We start from the raw sequence: 16,627 nt of genomic DNA, 5'->3' as shown, positions 1-16,627 counted from the left end.
ATAGCTCATCAGAGATAACCTGCAAAGACACTGTGCAGTGTGTTTTTTATCACACATGTGACAATTCTTCTCCCTGCAGTCTGTCTCTCCATAATTGTTCTTCAGGATTTGTTGCCTGGGGGCTTATGGAAAAAATGACTCCTAATAGAAATACTATTATATTTTATTCACAGTATTCTTTCAGAGGATTTAATGATAAATCTGTTCCCATTACAAGAGTAAAGTTAAATGTATTCCCAGATTTAGATAAAACACGCAGAAATAATTTACAGGGAGAAAACTGCTGAATAAAGAAGAAAAATGAATGGAGTCATGTTTTGATCTATGGAGAGCATTGAGAAAGGATTTCATTCGGGTGGGGTGAGTTGATCCTTCCTCTTCTCGGTAGGGAATCCTGAGTGCACAGACTGCTCCCAGGTGAGCAGGAAAACAGATGACTTTGGTCAGGAAATGCCAAGGGTGTAGTTTCACTTAGAATATACTTTCCTAGGCAGCCTGTCTGCACTTACACATATGAGGGTCCACACACTTCTGAACATCGGCAGTTGATTTCTTGTCTTTTATTTGTGACGTGTGCTGATTTCAAGTTCTCTTTTGTGTTTGGTGTGAACTCTGCAGACACATACATATATGCGCGTGCGTGATTTGTGGGGTTTTAATCATCACTTATAGAAATGTGCAAGATTAGATCTACACATTTTCTTCACCTTTCCTTTGTTTTGATTTTTTAAAATTTAATTTAATTTTATATTGGAGTATAGCTGATTTACAATATTGTGTTAGTTTCAGTTGTACAGCAAAGTGATTCAGTTATACATATACATATGTCCATTCTTTTACAGATTCTTTTCCCATATAGATTATGACAGAATGTTGAGTAGAGTTCCCTGTGCTATTCAGTAGGTCCTTGTTGATTAGCTGTCATCTTTCTTATATAAAAGAGCAAAGGGCTGTGGAAACAGGTCACAGAATGCAGCGGACTGCCCCTGACCTGCAGGGATTTAGCTTGGAGGCCTTGGCGGTCCCGTTAGGCATCCTTTCTCCTCTGAGCCTGGAGCTCTAGCATCAGCCTACCTGATCCAGCGCCCTGTGGATGAGCATGGTGTTAAGTACTTGACATTCATTCTCTCCTGTAACCCTTGGATCAGTTCTCTGCTGGTAAGACTTCTATTATCTTATGAAACAGACAACTAAGCTGAGGATCACAGATGCTGAGCAGCTGCCGGGGGTCTCACAGGTGGGTACCAACTCCCAGGGCAGCTCTGGGGCTGGTACGTGGAATGCTCAGCAGTTTCCATCCCTTTGTGGGGGTTTCAGACCTGTAATTTCATAATGGCTCTATGACTGGCTATCATCACCATTCTACAAACAAGAAAAGTGAAGCACAAAGCCACGAAGTCTCCAGCGAAAGAAGGCAGCTGGAAAGGGGTAAAACCAGGAGTCGCCTCAGCTGTCTGCTAGCAAGTCCCTGCTTTGGGCCCTGCTTTGCCTGGTCTCTTCAAGCCTCCTCACCTGGGGCTGCCCTTGTCTTGGAAGATCATGTAATAGCCCCAGTGCTGTCCAGTGGTCAATGCTGTGCACTGCACAAGGACATCTGCCTGCAAATCTCAATCCCTCGTGTGCTGTTTCATCTCTGACTTGTGAAAATCCATCCTGAATGTCTGCTCAAGTAATTTACCAGCATTGTCCTTTTTGGTTTTAATTGACATCAATTATTGAGGCGCCTTCTAACCCATTTGAAATGGATTTCCCATGAACAACTGAATAGAGTTTTCCCAGGTGACAACTTTTCTGTTTCAGAGACCTGAGGGCCAGTGAGAAGGGGTTTCAGAGCTCAGCTGACCTGGTCCAAGTCTGGCTTGCTTTGTGACACATCCATTAAACTCTCTGAGATTAGTCTGTCTATCCATTAAATGGGCATAGTAACATTTACTTCAAAGGAATGCTGTGACCATTTATTTAGATTACACACACACACACACACACACACACACACAGACTGTCTGTTGTATAGGCTTTAAAAAATATTAGACACTTAATGTAAATCATTAATTTATATTTGCTTTAAAAATTAGAAATACCATATTCAGGTTCTGGGACATGTATTAGGCACTAGGAAAATGTCTGACTAATAAATGAAGGTCACTCTACCGCTTGTGGCTTTTTTCAAGGTTCTAAATGCACCCTCCGAGCAAGCTTTGCTCAGTGTTTCCCAGGACTGCTGATTGATGGGGTGGGTGGGAAGAGTTCCTGATTCCCAGGGGCCCTGAGTAGGAGTGGAGAAAGCTGGAAAGTTGGGATCAGAATCTACATATTTGGGTCAAATTCTACTTGTAAATTCTGTGGCCTTGCCAAGCTATTTACGTTTTCTATTCCTGTTTTTGTTTTTTACCCAGGTTGCAGAATAGAAATAATAAAAACAGCTTTTCTGCTTTGTTCTCAGGCATATAATGCCCTACTCAAGGTTAAAGTTACTTTCATATTCTGATCACTTTGGATGGTGCAAGAATGCCTGGACACTGTTCCTAAGTCTCAGCACATTTGTCATGAGTCTGGTCACAGTTTTAGGAGAGTATTGATCCTAGTGATGCCATGCTCATACCTCCTTCATTTACATCTGCTGGCAGCCTCTTTAGGAAGTAGAGGAGGCCATGTGACTTACCTCAAGGTCATGGATCTTGAAATCCTTCTTCCTCCATGGGCCATCAGGCCTCTCTATCTGTATACTCTGAAACAATTTATCTATTTATCTGCCTATCTATCTATCCATTTATTTATCTATCCATTTATTTATTTATTTAAGATGCCTTTTATATTCCATCATTTTTCAATATGAACTTTTGGGTAATTGTATTAAAGAATTTGAATGGAAAGGAATACACATACAGTATATAGAAGTTGATTCAAAACTCTTCATTCTTCAATTAAGTGTATTCAGTTTACCTACTTAACATAAGGTCACTTCCCTGATGATATTTGGAGTAAGATTCCTTCTCCCAGGATGCCAGTTTTTAGTTTTATATATCTGCTGACCACAATTCTCAAATCTCCAAGTAGGAATATACATAATAAAATGCTGACATTATAGTAGAAGTCGGGTCGGTGTTTTAATTAATTATTTTTTAATTTTAATTTTTTCCAGCTTTATTGAGATGTATTCTGACACATAACACTGTATATATAACCGTATATATTTCGAAATGATTACCATAATAAGGTTCTTTAGGTTTTTATTTTTAAATATGAATCATTAAATGAGTTGAGAAAACAAAAGCAGGCTTTTTTACAACAGTTCTCAGTACATGTAAATATTTTCTTCAAACCGGATTAGTTACTTGTCCTAACTTCTTTTCAACCAAAAAAAAAAAAAACTCACATTTTTCCTAGCATCAGTGTTAATGCTCAGGCATCATCAGCGTGGTGAAGCTCGGTCTCAGACTGAAGTCCACTGAACTGCTCAGCTGTTCAGAGTGGGAAACCTGCCGGTGAAGGAGCTAGGACCGCGGATTCGGATTCGGAGCGAGCGCAGGTTGAAGACCTTCACCGACTTGACTCGCACTTCCTCCCGCCACCGCCAGGAGCGCCCGGGACGCGTGGGGCTCGCAGCGCGGCGGGAGCGGGTGGGGGTGGGGGTGGGGGTGGGGTGGGGGTGTGGCTGCAGGTTGGGGCTCCCGCCCCGCCGGCTGCGCGGGTTCGCCGAGCCCGGAGGAGGGAGCGTTAGCTACCCCGAGCGGGAGGGAGCTTGCAGACTCTGGCTCAGAGCAGCTGTCTGGACACCTTGGGTTTTGGGGTGGGGACCCCCGGCGACTGTGAACATGGACTCCGCCGCGGGAGCCTGTCTCAGGATGCTCTTTCTTTTGTCTGCCCAGCCCTGGAGTACATTAGCAGCAGGGAATACTTGTGAGTACAGCAAATCTTTTAAAACTTATACTGTCAACTGAGAATTCGTGTTTTTTAAAAAAAATAATTGAATTTTACAAATGGAATCACTGGTCTGCTTCTGAAAATGAGGCATTTAAAAAACATCGCAAAGTCCCAACGCTTGGATAGGATGGTTTACACTGGTTTTTCCACTTGTCAAGTCTGTAATACACAAAGCCTGTTTTGACTTGTCTGTGAGCTGAATTTTGTCTGTGTGCTGTTGTTTTGAATATTCATTGAGAAAGCTCAAGTTCTAGTAAAACCTAAAATTAGCATGAGAATATTGAGGCGGAGAGAGACCAGAGAGAGAGAATAGCAGGAGATGAGGAGAGAAGAGCATGCCAATATGTCATTTATTTCTTTTTACTATGAATACATTTTGGAGGATTTATGTCAGAAAGGAAATCGTTGGCCGACCTGGCCGGGTCCTGCATTAGCGTAGATGTTTGCAGTCGGCGCCCTGCGGAATCGGGTACCAAGAAGTCGGGCGCTGCAGCGGCGGGCAGGCTCCGCAGCAGAGCCCAGGCGGCAAACCTGGTGAGTCCGCAGAATTACGAGAAGGATCGACCCCTCAGAATTAGAAGGCTTGTGCTTACAGGAAAAACATACCCTGCCATTCAGGTTCATTTGCAAGTGCACATGCTTGTATATCGTGATGTGCTGTGTTTCTCATTTTGTTGGTTCAGTGAAGATGTATTAACCTCTCAGTTCTGGACTGGCAATGTGAGTCTGATCTAAAGATGCTAGCCAAATTGATTCAGCCGACCTCAAGGCATTTTAATCTGGAAATCGGAAAAAGTTTTCGAAGTGTTATTCAGATTGAAATCTCCATCATAGGGCTTTTCTTTCCTTGAGGGATTTGAAGAAAGCCCCCTTAGTCCTACATCCACACCCCATCCCCCTCAAGAATTTTTTTTAAATCAGGTTGTAGGGAGTAAGGCAAGCTATTATGCATTTCAAGAAAGTGGTAGTAGGCATGTTAGAAACCGACCTTGCTGCTGGGGGTGGGGTGGGCTGGGGAACTCTGCCCTTACCAGGAAGTTTGTGCTAAAGTGAAAAGCATTTTGTACAAATAGTTACCCTTCCAGCATTCATCCATATATGCCCCGAGGCTGTGATAAGTTTGTGTTGTCATCATTTAGTTTCAGCTCATTTAATGCCATATTATATGAGTCACTCCTGAAAATGAGCCTTAGTCTCCTTTAAGAAAATACTGCCCCGTGTTTCAGACAGAATTTTAATTTAGCTTTGGGCACAATTTCCATGAATTAATTAAAATGGAGGCATTTACATGAAATCCTTAGGTCCTGCAGTAAAGCATTTATCACTTTGCTAAGAAATTAAAAATGTAGTACTAAATGATTTGCTAGTATAAAAGAATTATAGAATAATTTAACATAGTACACTGAGGTGCAATTAAAAAGTCACCAGAGGTCACTCTTACTTAAAGGAAACATGGCTTCAAAAATCCTTCCCGTATAAGAGAAGCAGAGTGCTGTGCTGCCTTTCTTGTCTCCTTAGTTGTGATTACAGGATATTGCAAGATCGGTTATTTTGATACTTCTTTATTTTCTGTTTGTATTTTACTCCCTGAAATCCACAGAGGTACCATGTGCTTCATACTGAGCATCTTTTTTAAGAGTCACATGCTCTGAGGTGCTCCATGTCTGAATCTCCAGGCAGATATCCTTTTCTGAATTGAATATATCTCTAAGCTCAGTTCGTCTGGGTCTCTGGCTGACTCTTCAAATGTCAATGCTAGTTTTCACTTTTCAGCCTCTGTTTTATTTAGATGTGCTTAGTACTCTGATGAAAACTTCAGTAAGTTAAAAGTACCTATGTAAATTTGCATGGCTAAGAACATTTTAGATACTATAGAGTCCTTGATCACCGCAAAGATGGCTACTATAGTTGTTCAAGTGTCAAGTATATATTTAAATGTCTTTGCAGACTTAAAGATTCATAGAGGGTACACAAACTGTGTTTGATAATTGCTTGCTAATCTCATTTGACAGTATCCTTTGTAGCAGTAGAAGTAATGGTGAATGAATCTTATTATAGTCTAGATTAGCTAATTTGACCAATTGGATTTTTCCTTAACTCTCGAATATTTGGGAGGTGTTTGTTTGTATGTGTAGATGTATATACAAGCAAGGTATTTCAAACCCATATTTGAAATTTGTTACTACATAAATCAAGGTAGAGGGTTCTTTTAGTCCTGTCCCATCATTTGAGAAATTCTAAAGAGGAGTTTGCCAGCAGGATGGGATTTAGGCTACCAACAAGAAATCACGAACACCAGCATTTGCTCAAGTCTTTTGATCGCTAACCTTTTATTCCTAAGAAGTGTTTTAAGAACTCAAGTAATCTTTTCAGACAAGACTTTAAAACTAACAAAAATGAAATATTCTTAAGCCCTGATAAAATAATGAGAACTGTATGTAAATTTTTAAAAAGGTAAAGATCTTCTCCCCAAAAGGATACAGTGACATTTTTCCTCTATTTACAACTGGTTCTCAGTAGTAAATTAGTCAGACGGGGGGGGGGGTGGGGGGGTGGGGGGGTGGGGGTCAACCTGGGTGAGGTTCTGGCATAAGACATACTCTCATACAGGACTTGGTTGAAACATTTGACATCTCAGAAATTATCCATGTTTTGACATGAATCTTTATAATTAATGGGAAATTTTAAGTCAGGAGGAGTCTACACAGGGCGAGAGTAATGTTTCTAAATAGCCAAAAACATGGGCTTTTTTTTTTTTTCTCTTATTCTCTGTCTTTTTGAAGATAAAACAAATTGAATGGACAGCATCCTCTAGGACCTGATATTTAAAAATTGTGCATCTCTACTTGGTCTGCCTTCTAGAACTCTTTGTATTTAGTCAAGATGAAAGTGTTATTCTAATGGAGTTATCCTCTTAAATGGAATGCAAGAGGAAAGTTAGAATATAGATTCCAAGTTAGAGCCCTGTTTTCCAGAAGTTGTTGTGCAGACAGTGGTTGGTTTGCTCACTTCCTACCATGAGCCACAAGTGGAAGAGGGCAGTAGCTCTCTGTTTTAGGATTATCCCTGTGAATCTACTATTTGTTTATGAACTTTCAGATCTTTTGGGGGGGGGGGGAGGAAGAAGAGATATAATCTGAATAAGAAAATGTCAGTATTTTGGTTGATATTTAGATTGAATTACTTATGTCTACCTATTTCTGAAAGGCATTAGACCATATGTAATATGTTCCTTGGTTTAGCGAGGGAGCCTATCAGAAGATGTGCCCCTGGAGCAGGTGAATGGGGAATCCATTCGTGATTCAGTGAAACATGTTGGGGAAAATGAGCATAGAATATGGAGAGAGGTATTTAGTAAGCACTGGAGCTTGGACTTGTTGGAAAGAGTCTTCAACAAACTGGTAAACGGACCGTTTTTTTTTTTAAATCATATTTGAATAAACTTCCCAGAAATACTGAGGTCAGAATATTTTTGAAAACTTCGGGAAAACAACATTTTTTTCTCCAAAAAAACTTACAAAGTCCATGTGACTATCAACACAGAGTGACAGGCAAGGCTAGAGCTGTGAGGGTCCTGAAGCTTATGCAACTGGGGGAGACTCTTTAAGCAAACAAACAAACAAAGCCTAAAGCCACATTATCAGTGACCCTCCCACGCCTGAAAGCCTGTTCTGGGGAGAAGACTGGAGCTCAAGAATGTCTGCTCCTTTGAGTTGATTTGGAAAAAAAACCCCAAATCATTCAAGAGTACTAAATAAAGGACATATTCACTGACAAAAATCTCAATTAACTGAGCAAATTTGAATTTGAATTTTTCTCTTTAAATCAAAATCAGAATTTGAATATAAAAGCATACTTATAAAAGAGTTCAAACAATTTGGAATGAATAGATCCAGGGTTTACCTGCAATTCTAATTCTAATCCTGAAAAACAAATATGAAATTAACCTCTGGATCTTCTCCCCACTTAACTTTTCAGAGCCTTTAACGGCTTGGCTTCAACATACAAAGTTCTTCAGAGTAACTTCCAAAGTGTCCCCACTCAATCTGCCTGCCTGGGGCCCGTTGCGGTGCTGATTGCTGTAGGCTCTGTTGCATCATATTGAATAACTTTTAAAAACTGAATTATTTATGTCTACCTATTTCTGAGAGGCAGGAAACCATATGTAATACGTTCCTTCAAAATATCATACTTGTTTTTTCCAGTTTGAGTTCTATGGCATAAGGTTAAAATCTGTGTGCTAATTAAAGTTATACACAACTTGTAAATACTGTAAAAACTAACACAACATTGTAAATCAACTATACTCCAATGTAAGATAAAAAGTTAAAAAAAGAGAGGGTATGATAGAGTGACCTTTTGACATTATGCAGGAACATTGTTTAATAGGCCCACATGATTGTTTAATTACCTAGAAGAATGCACCCATGTCTGACTTGGTCATTTACCATTTGATTGGAGTTTAGACGCTGAAATTGATGAATTCTTTTTTTTTTTTTCAGGTACATATGGTAACTACAAAGGTTTTATTGCCCTGTAGGACATTGATCAGTTTTTTTGTAACCTAGCAATCTCATTCTAATGTCCTTCTATAAATGCCTGTAAATTCCTAGTTTCTCAAAATGCTCTTTTACTGGATTAGTCATTAATGAGTTTATGATTCTTTGGCATGCATTTGTTCTATATTTGTACGTGTTGTGTTTTTAACTTTTTGAAAATAATGCTTTGACATAGAGATTGCACATGTCTGGTAGGTGTACACATAACCTTGTGTGATAATACATGTGCTTAGTTTGAGTGTTGCTTTACAATAAATTTCCTTTCTGGTTCATTAGAAACTTTACTTTTCAATAATAATATAGGGAGTCTGGCTCGCCATAAAAAATAAAAATATTCTCCTTAGTTTCCAGGTAATGGGTATTTTCAGTGTACTGATTTGAAATAGAATTGAAACATAAAGTACTTGAAATTTTGAGTAGTTTAAAGTTAGAAACTATATAATTTTTATTTAAATATATGCCTGTTTAATGGACCAGTTTAAAAAAAACCTCCCTCCAAGGCTGTTAATCACAAATGAAAAAAATGATATATTTTATCTAGGCTATGGCTTTTATTAAGTTTTTACTCGGTAGTACATCAGGAAAAGATACTCATGGAGGATGTGCTAGTTATAGCTAACTCATGGAGAGAAACTTGAAAAAAGTTTGTTTTTTAAACTGGCAAATATGATCCTTTCGGATGAGTCATTTTAGGGATATGGTAAATGGTGTATCAGATATTTAAATTTATGTGTTCCTAAGTTGTATCACCAGTGGTTCCATCTCTGGCCTTAGTGGCTGTCACCTGTGGAGAAGGAATTTTTATGCCACGTGTTCACTGGACCACTGTGGGAGGAAGGGACTGGTGAACCTTGTTTGGAATCAGTGGCAGTTTCGATAACCTCAGAAGCCACTTAACGCTGTGGCATAGACCTAGGGTCCCCACATGATCGTTTCAGTAGCATCTCATTACTTGGGGTGTTCGAGACCCAACAGAGGGTTTCTCTGGAGCTTAGGAGCAAGCAGTGACATTGCTGCTTGGATGATGCAGGAGAGACCTGCTGCCTTGAGACATAAGACCAGGTGCCACCTGCAGTTCTCAAGGTTGTAATTAGTTTTTATTTTAACATTTATAAATCCTCAGGCAGCCAAAGAGCTTGATAAAGTTAAGCTAAGTACACTCTTCCTCGGAGTGGTGAATTGGTGGGAGAAGTGGCAGAATGAACCATGTGTGTGTACGTATGTTTGTGTGTCTTAAGGGAGGCTGGTTGGGTAGAGAGACCTGCTGAAGGAATTAAAAACCACTGTCAATAGTTGTAAGAGAGGCACAGATTGGATTAGGTGACGATCCAGTTACGTGGGACTGAGCTATTTCTTACTTGTTACCATGCAGAACGGATATTCTCCACTTTGGATTTCTGAGCATGTGAGCAATCAGGAAATACAAAGCCATCTGCCCTGACCCAGTTGAAGCCCAGTTGAAACTATTGGCTTCACGTGTCGGAGGGGTTTTGTGTTCTAGGATATTGCTGTGCAGCCACCGTTAGAACCAGCAGCACTTAACCTGCCTCTGAGGCCTTGCCAGGTCCTGGTTCCTGTTACTACAGTTCTAAGGAATGGCTGGTAGGATTTTGATTTAAAGGCGAGTAGATATAATAAAGGGAATCTGATTAGCATGCGAAAATAATTCAGTAATTTGATTCAGGTCAAAGAAAGTAATTTTCATATAAACTTCTATTATGGAAGAAAATATTTTAAGAACTGTTAACTATTTTAATGTCTCAGATTTGGCTGATGTAAGAAAAATAATATGTTTCTATAGACATCTGTTCAAATGTTTGGAGATTATCAAAATTAAGGATTTGTCATACAGCTTTACGTTTGCTGTGTCTTTGATGATCAGAAACTTGAGAATAAGGACATGGCTATACACTAAAAGTATAATAATACAACCTAAAAAGAAAGATATAGCTGTGTAAAGTCACCAAGCTGGCTAGCTGCTGTGTGTCTGTGATTCTTAGGCTTCTCTGCAACGTTGTGTTAATTCATGGCAGTTTTCTTTTTTTAATTAATTAATTCATTCATTAAGTTTTGGCTGTGTTGGGTCTTCATGGCGGCACTGAGGCTACGGGCTTTCTCTAGTTGCGACCAGCGTGGGTTACTCTTTGTTGTGGTGCGCGGACTTCTCATTGAGGTGCCTTCTCTTGTTTCGGAGCATGGGCTCTAGGCGCAAGGGCTTCAGTAGTTGTGGTGCGTGGGCTTAGTTGCTCCGCGGCATGTGGGATCTTCCTGGACTAGGGATCGAACCCGTGTTCCCTGTATTGGCAGGCGGACTCTTAACCACTACTCCACCAGGGAAGTCTCGATTCACGGAAGTTCTGATAAGAAAACCTGTGAGCCTTGACATTTCAGAGCACATCCTTTTCTATGGTGTGAACCATGCCGTCATTGCGAGGGGTTAAAAAAATTGGGGGACTGAAAGAGGATACGTTGACTAGAGTTTAGTTAAGGTATGTATAAGAGAGTTTAAGGGAGCAAACGCCAAATTACTCTTTGCTTTCTTAAAGTGACAAGGAACATTTCTGAAAAATATTTTTTCTGGCATAGAACACAGTAGAATTGACAGATCTCAGAGTCAATTACCTATTAGAGGTAAGTCAAATGATCTATTTTGAACTATGGTACAAGGTTAACAAACATAATATTGATTTTCCAGATTATAAGAATAAATTTTGGATCATAATTATTTACTATTCTTTTGTCATGATGAACTACTGATCTATTTTAAGAAACCTGAAAACCTGATCTTTGGGAGATTTGCATCGCTATGGACTGATTTCACTTGTTCTTCTTCTAAGTGATAGGATTCATTTGTTGGAAGATAGGCTGAATGTTTGCCTAGGAAAAGTTCCTTTTCCTCATGAATATTGCTGCAAGGTGAAGCAGGAGTGGGGAGATACATCCTGCAGGCTATTGTGCATTTGAGCATGAAAAGGACATATATTGTATCTTAATCACCATCCCAATTCCCTAGGGATGAGACTGGCTTACCCACCCTCCCAAGGCCTCCTTCCCAACCCCCAGCATCAACATGCCCAGAGCCTTCATGAGCATCTTCTTCCATTTTCTTAGATGGAGGTGATGCCGAATGACTTCCTGGGTTGACTTGCGTGGATTTGGCCAGCCAAAGAGGTGTCCTTCCTCCTTCACTACTTCCTGTGGGATCCATCCCCCTGAGGTCTTCCACTGTTATTCCATTTCCCAGGTGTAAGAGGGACTGAAGTGGGAGGATGGCAGTGAGAATGAAAAAGTGACACTGCACACAAAGAACACTTTCAGGACTTAATGGTTGTTTGATTCTATGTGGAGTAATAAGAAATGGGAGTGTGAAGGACTGGGGTATTGGCAAGTGACTTAAACAAAACGGGGAATTGTTGGTTCACATCATTTCATTTCAGGCAAGGTTAGATCCAGATGAGGCTGTGCCATCAGGATCAGCCTCTCTTCATGTTTCCGCTCTGTCTTCCCAGTGTCAGCTTGATGCTCAGGCAGGAATCTGCTTGGTAGCTCCATGTCCAAGGTCGACCTTCCTAATCACAGTGATAGAGAGAATGCTTTCCTCTATTTGGACTTTGGTCCTTATTACCCTGAAGCACTAAGCATGTATTTATTTGTTTATTCCCTCAACTCAAGCTCCAAGAAAGCAGAGACTTCCCCTTTCTTTTTTGTTGGTATTCCTACTTCCTAATCCCCAGAGCACAGGGATGGTCCTGGAAGACAGTGGGTTCTCAATACATATTTGTTGGATAAGTAAAAAGGTGAATGATTCTCCTTCCCCAAACATCCAGCAAGATCCCCAGATCTGACTTTCACTGTTTTGTCTGTGTTGTGACTGCTCTTATCCAGCTACTGTGACAGGAAAGGTTGGCCCTCATGACCAGTGGTGGAGCCAGGAAGTGATTGCAACTTGATCCTTGACCAGGTGCTTTGACTGCATCACTTTGACAAGAAAGCAAAATGCACAATCCATTTAGGTAATTAGTTTAACATCTATTATGAAAAACACTAGCTTTCAGGCTCTTACTGGCTTCATAGAACAGATGCTTGGTTACATGTCTCCCTCCTTAATCAGATTTTAAACTTCCTGAAAACAGAATCACGCTTCTTTGTTCCTGCAGTGCTTTGCTGATGGTACTCAGTAAGTACCAAATAAATGGAGAAATTAATATATTTTAAATATGCTACCTTGAAAGTATATAGAATATCTGCAGAATCCCCCTGTGTATTTTATAATCATTTTTTAGGTGGCCTAATAAAAATGAATTTTTATGTGACTATCCCTGAGCTCTCTACTAGCCAACTGATTTGTTCATGGAAGGATCCATTGGCTGATTTTGAGTGTTTTGTTTTCTTCCAGTAGGAAAATGCCTGACATAACTTCTGACCCAAGGCTTTGATAAAAAGCATGGTGCCTGTTCTAAAAGTTGCTGGGAAGCCCTGAGGGAGAGCTTGAAAAGGCCAGGTGTCAGGGGAACTACCAAAGACCAACAAGCAGCAAAGAGGAGGCCTTCTGGCAGGTATTATTAGGCAAGATGACTGTTATCTAGGGAGATCTTGATCCAGTCTGATCTCAGCAAGGCTCCATATTCAGGAGGAGCCTGAAACAGAGGTGCCTGGGGGCAGTGTGTAATTGGCATTCTCCACAAGCCTGGTTCACAGTGTCTACCTGATACTGGAAGCAGCATCTAATCCAGGTGGGAAAGGCTCACTGCACATCAGGGCAGAGGGCCTGCAGGTGCACAGGTGGCCATTGCACTTCAGTGTAGGTGTCCAGTTGTCTCCTTGACACCCATGAGGCTAAATTCATTTGGGTCACAGCTGCCTCTGGGAGTGAGAACCATGGACTCTGTGTCCAGTAACCTGCACCATCAAGTGGAAGCTCCCATTGTGCTTGCAGACTTGACCCCCTGGTCTAGGGTGAGGAATTTCTGAGTCTGTTTATGGCTGGCCATTATTGTCAACAAAACCTGTTACTATCTTTGAGAAGTTTTATGACTAGCTAGCTCAAAGGCATGACAAAATGCACATGCTATCACTTAAAGACTACCTCTATTTTCAAACAAAGATCGTTCGTATTTTCAGAATTACATAGAAGGGCCCAGTGGAGGTATATAAATGAAGATGATTCCAGCAGCACTCCTTCAAACAGCATAAAACTATAAAATTCAACAAGATGTACTAACATAATGAGTCACACTTTCAGATAGGCAGTGGAGTGGAGTGGTTATGAAAGGAATGTTTGGATTAGGTTTCTGCTTCCACTGATTAATGCCAGCTGTGTGACCCTGGGTAATTTGCTTATCCTTTCTGTGTCTCAGTTTCCTTGTCTCCAAAAATATAAGTAATAATTATAACCCATCTCATAGACTTGTTATGAAGATTAAATTAATTAATATATATAAATAATGCCTGGAACATAGTAGTCCTCAGTGAATTTTAGCCATTACTATTGCTCCTGTTGATCTCAAGTGTAAAATCAGAAATGTGACTTTGGTCCATGACTTTGGGTAGAATAATCAGATAAGCAATTTTAGGGAAAGGCATTTATACTGGGTATTTCCATTATTCAAAGTATTATCACTAATACTGCAAGATTAAGACAATATTACAAAAGAAGAATATTTAAAAATAAGTTTATGTCATAGAATTAGAAACTCTAACAGTACATTGATATGTTTCAGCTTTCTGTAATATTATATCTCTCTAAGCAATAAAGCTTTTCAGATTAAGCTATTTGGATTAAATTGTCACTAGCAACTTTGACATCTTTCGGTTTTATATATTTTTCCATTAGCTGAAAAGGACTCCCCAGATCAAGACAATATGCTCCTGAAACATATACTGCTTGTTATCTGGCTGTTTTTTATGAAGTCTTCTAAGACATATAGTATCTGACCATCAATATGGGTTGTTTGACATTTATGATAGTGAAATGAGTGTTAGTGTCCAAGTCAAACATATTTTGTATGCTTTGGAATGTCATCTCACTTAGAATGGGTATGAAAACTTTGGTGTGGATCCTTGGAAAGAGAGCATTACTGTTTGATTGTGAAAGGTTAGGTTTAGCCCCATCTCTTGAATTTTCTCATGTCCCCTTTTCTTCAGTCATCCCATCACTGACTTATTCAAACCCTCTAAATCTCTGGCATTTACTATTGTCGTCTTCATGATTTTCCTGTCTCTACCTCACCTCCTTCTGATCCATTTGCTATCCTGCTGCCAGAATAATCTTTCTAAAGACCACTTACCTGATGATCTTGCTTTTCTGGGTAAAGATTTTCGAATCTTCCCTCACATCACACACACACACACACACACACACACACACACACATTTATTCCTTGAAAGGTCCCTTCCCTTCACTTACTGTTCCTAGTCCCTCCTTTAACTGACCCTAAACTACAACCACCACCTAGCTACACTGGCATTCTTCCATCAGGACTTTCAGTTACCCCTCCCTCTACTTCTGGCACTTTCTCTCCATGTCTTGTCTTCCTGTTGAATATAGTCATCTAGGCTCTTACAGATCCATTTCCAGGAAACATATGCTCACAATAAAAATAAAAACATAAAATGCAAGAGGAAGAATCATCAGAAATAATAAACTACAGAATTAGACCAAAATAAATGTATATATTGAAATAGATTTAGGATATAAAATTTGTTTTATATGTATAAAGAAATAAAAGAGTAGAAGAATGGAAAGAATAAGAGACTATCAAAATGATCAAGTAGAATTGAAAAAGAATAGTATTGAGAAATGAAAAATGTAATCACTGAAATAAAGAATTTAGTGAATGCTGAAACAGCAGATTAGACACAGGTGAAGAGAGACTCAACAAATTAGAAGACACATTTGAAATAAATAACCAGCATGCACCACAGAGAGATGAAGAGATGGAAAATATGAAAGCCAGGTTAGGGGACAGGGTAAAGCGATTGATTTTTGTATCTGATCTGAGTTCTAGAAGGAAGAGCATGTGGGAAAAAGAAATACTTAAGAGATAATCTATGGGAATTGCCCAGAATTGAAGAGAGTCACCAATGTTTAAATTCAGGAAACCTCTCAAATCCCTAGTGATACAAAGGAAAATAAATTCCCACCCAAAACAACACTTTATATTGGAACTGTAGAACACCAGAATCAAGAGATGTTAAAAGCAGATAAAATATAAGTATAACAAATAAACAAACAAAATCAGAGACAAGAACTGTTAAAATTCTGAGAGGGAATAATTACCAACCAAGAATTGTAGACTATTGACTTTCTCTTTCTTTCTCTTTGAAGAATGAAGGTAAGGTAAAGCCATTCACAGAAATATAAAATCAAAGAGCATTTAAGGCCAATTAACCTTCACTAAAGAAGTGTTAATGGATATACTTAGCAAGAAAGAAAATTATTACAGAGGGCAGTTATGAGTACTTATAATCTAGTAGCTAGAAACAAATGGCAGGTCCTCAGGTAGAATCACATATTTGAACAGTAATAAAGCTGTTTGTACAACAACATCTTTATGAAGTTGATGGAATTCAAAGGAAGAAGACAAGATAAATCTAAGTGAACAATTGAAAATATAGTTGGAAAAGGCTTACCAGACTTAAAGCATTCTAAGGTCCCTGCATTATTTTGTTTAATTTTAGGCTTTGTTAAATTGTTAAGCAGAATGCAGTGTCAAATTTTAAGGATGACCACTTAAAGAAGAGTGATAAGACATATATATATTTCAAACCAGTAGGAAAAATGGAATGGGATGGGGGTAGATTTCAGTCTGTTCAACAGAAAGCAAGAAGAGAGGGGAGGAGAAAATAACTGAGAAAAATAGACAAATAAGCATAAAATAAAATAAAATGAAGTGATAAGGATATAGAGATTTGAATAAATTATTTCCAACTTTGATTTTAAGGATATATATATAACAGTTAGAAAATATTATGCAGGCTTTTCAATTACATGTGGAATATTTACATTTTTACTTAACCATAAAACCAGTTTCAATAAATTTAAAAGAATTAGTAACATAAAAATAAAATTTCTTAAAACTGAAAAGCAATAATGTGTCTCACTTATAAAGGCTCATATTGTGCTGAGTTAGATGAATGGAAAA

At 39.1% G+C, this 16,627-nt stretch overlaps 1 protein-coding gene across 14 annotated transcripts in view; it reads left to right on the top strand.

Annotated features, from left to right (window-relative positions):
• The window catches only part of LOC132368248 (contactin-associated protein-like 3), a 256,094-nt gene that overhangs the window by 59,706 nt on the left and 179,761 nt on the right, over nucleotides 1-16,627 (top strand). The window contains exon 1 of one of the 14 annotated variants that reach the window (XM_059927029.1): nucleotides 3,672-3,900. The exons of 12 other annotated variants lie outside the window; for them this stretch is intronic. In XM_059927029.1, the coding sequence (XP_059783012.1) occupies nucleotides 3,816-3,900 (85 nt within the window). In that variant the 5' untranslated portion in view covers nucleotides 3,672-3,815. Of the gene's footprint in view, nucleotides 1-3,671; nucleotides 3,901-4,373; nucleotides 4,459-16,627 lie in introns of those variants that run through there. One more of the 14 variants, XM_059927036.1, reaches the window with a different exon arrangement.

This window comes from Balaenoptera ricei, chromosome 6, assembly GCF_028023285.1.
Source record: "Balaenoptera ricei isolate mBalRic1 chromosome 6, mBalRic1.hap2, whole genome shotgun sequence".
NCBI lineage: Eukaryota > Metazoa > Chordata > Mammalia > Artiodactyla > Balaenopteridae > Balaenoptera > Balaenoptera ricei.
This window is presented reverse-complemented; position numbering and strand designations above follow the sequence as displayed.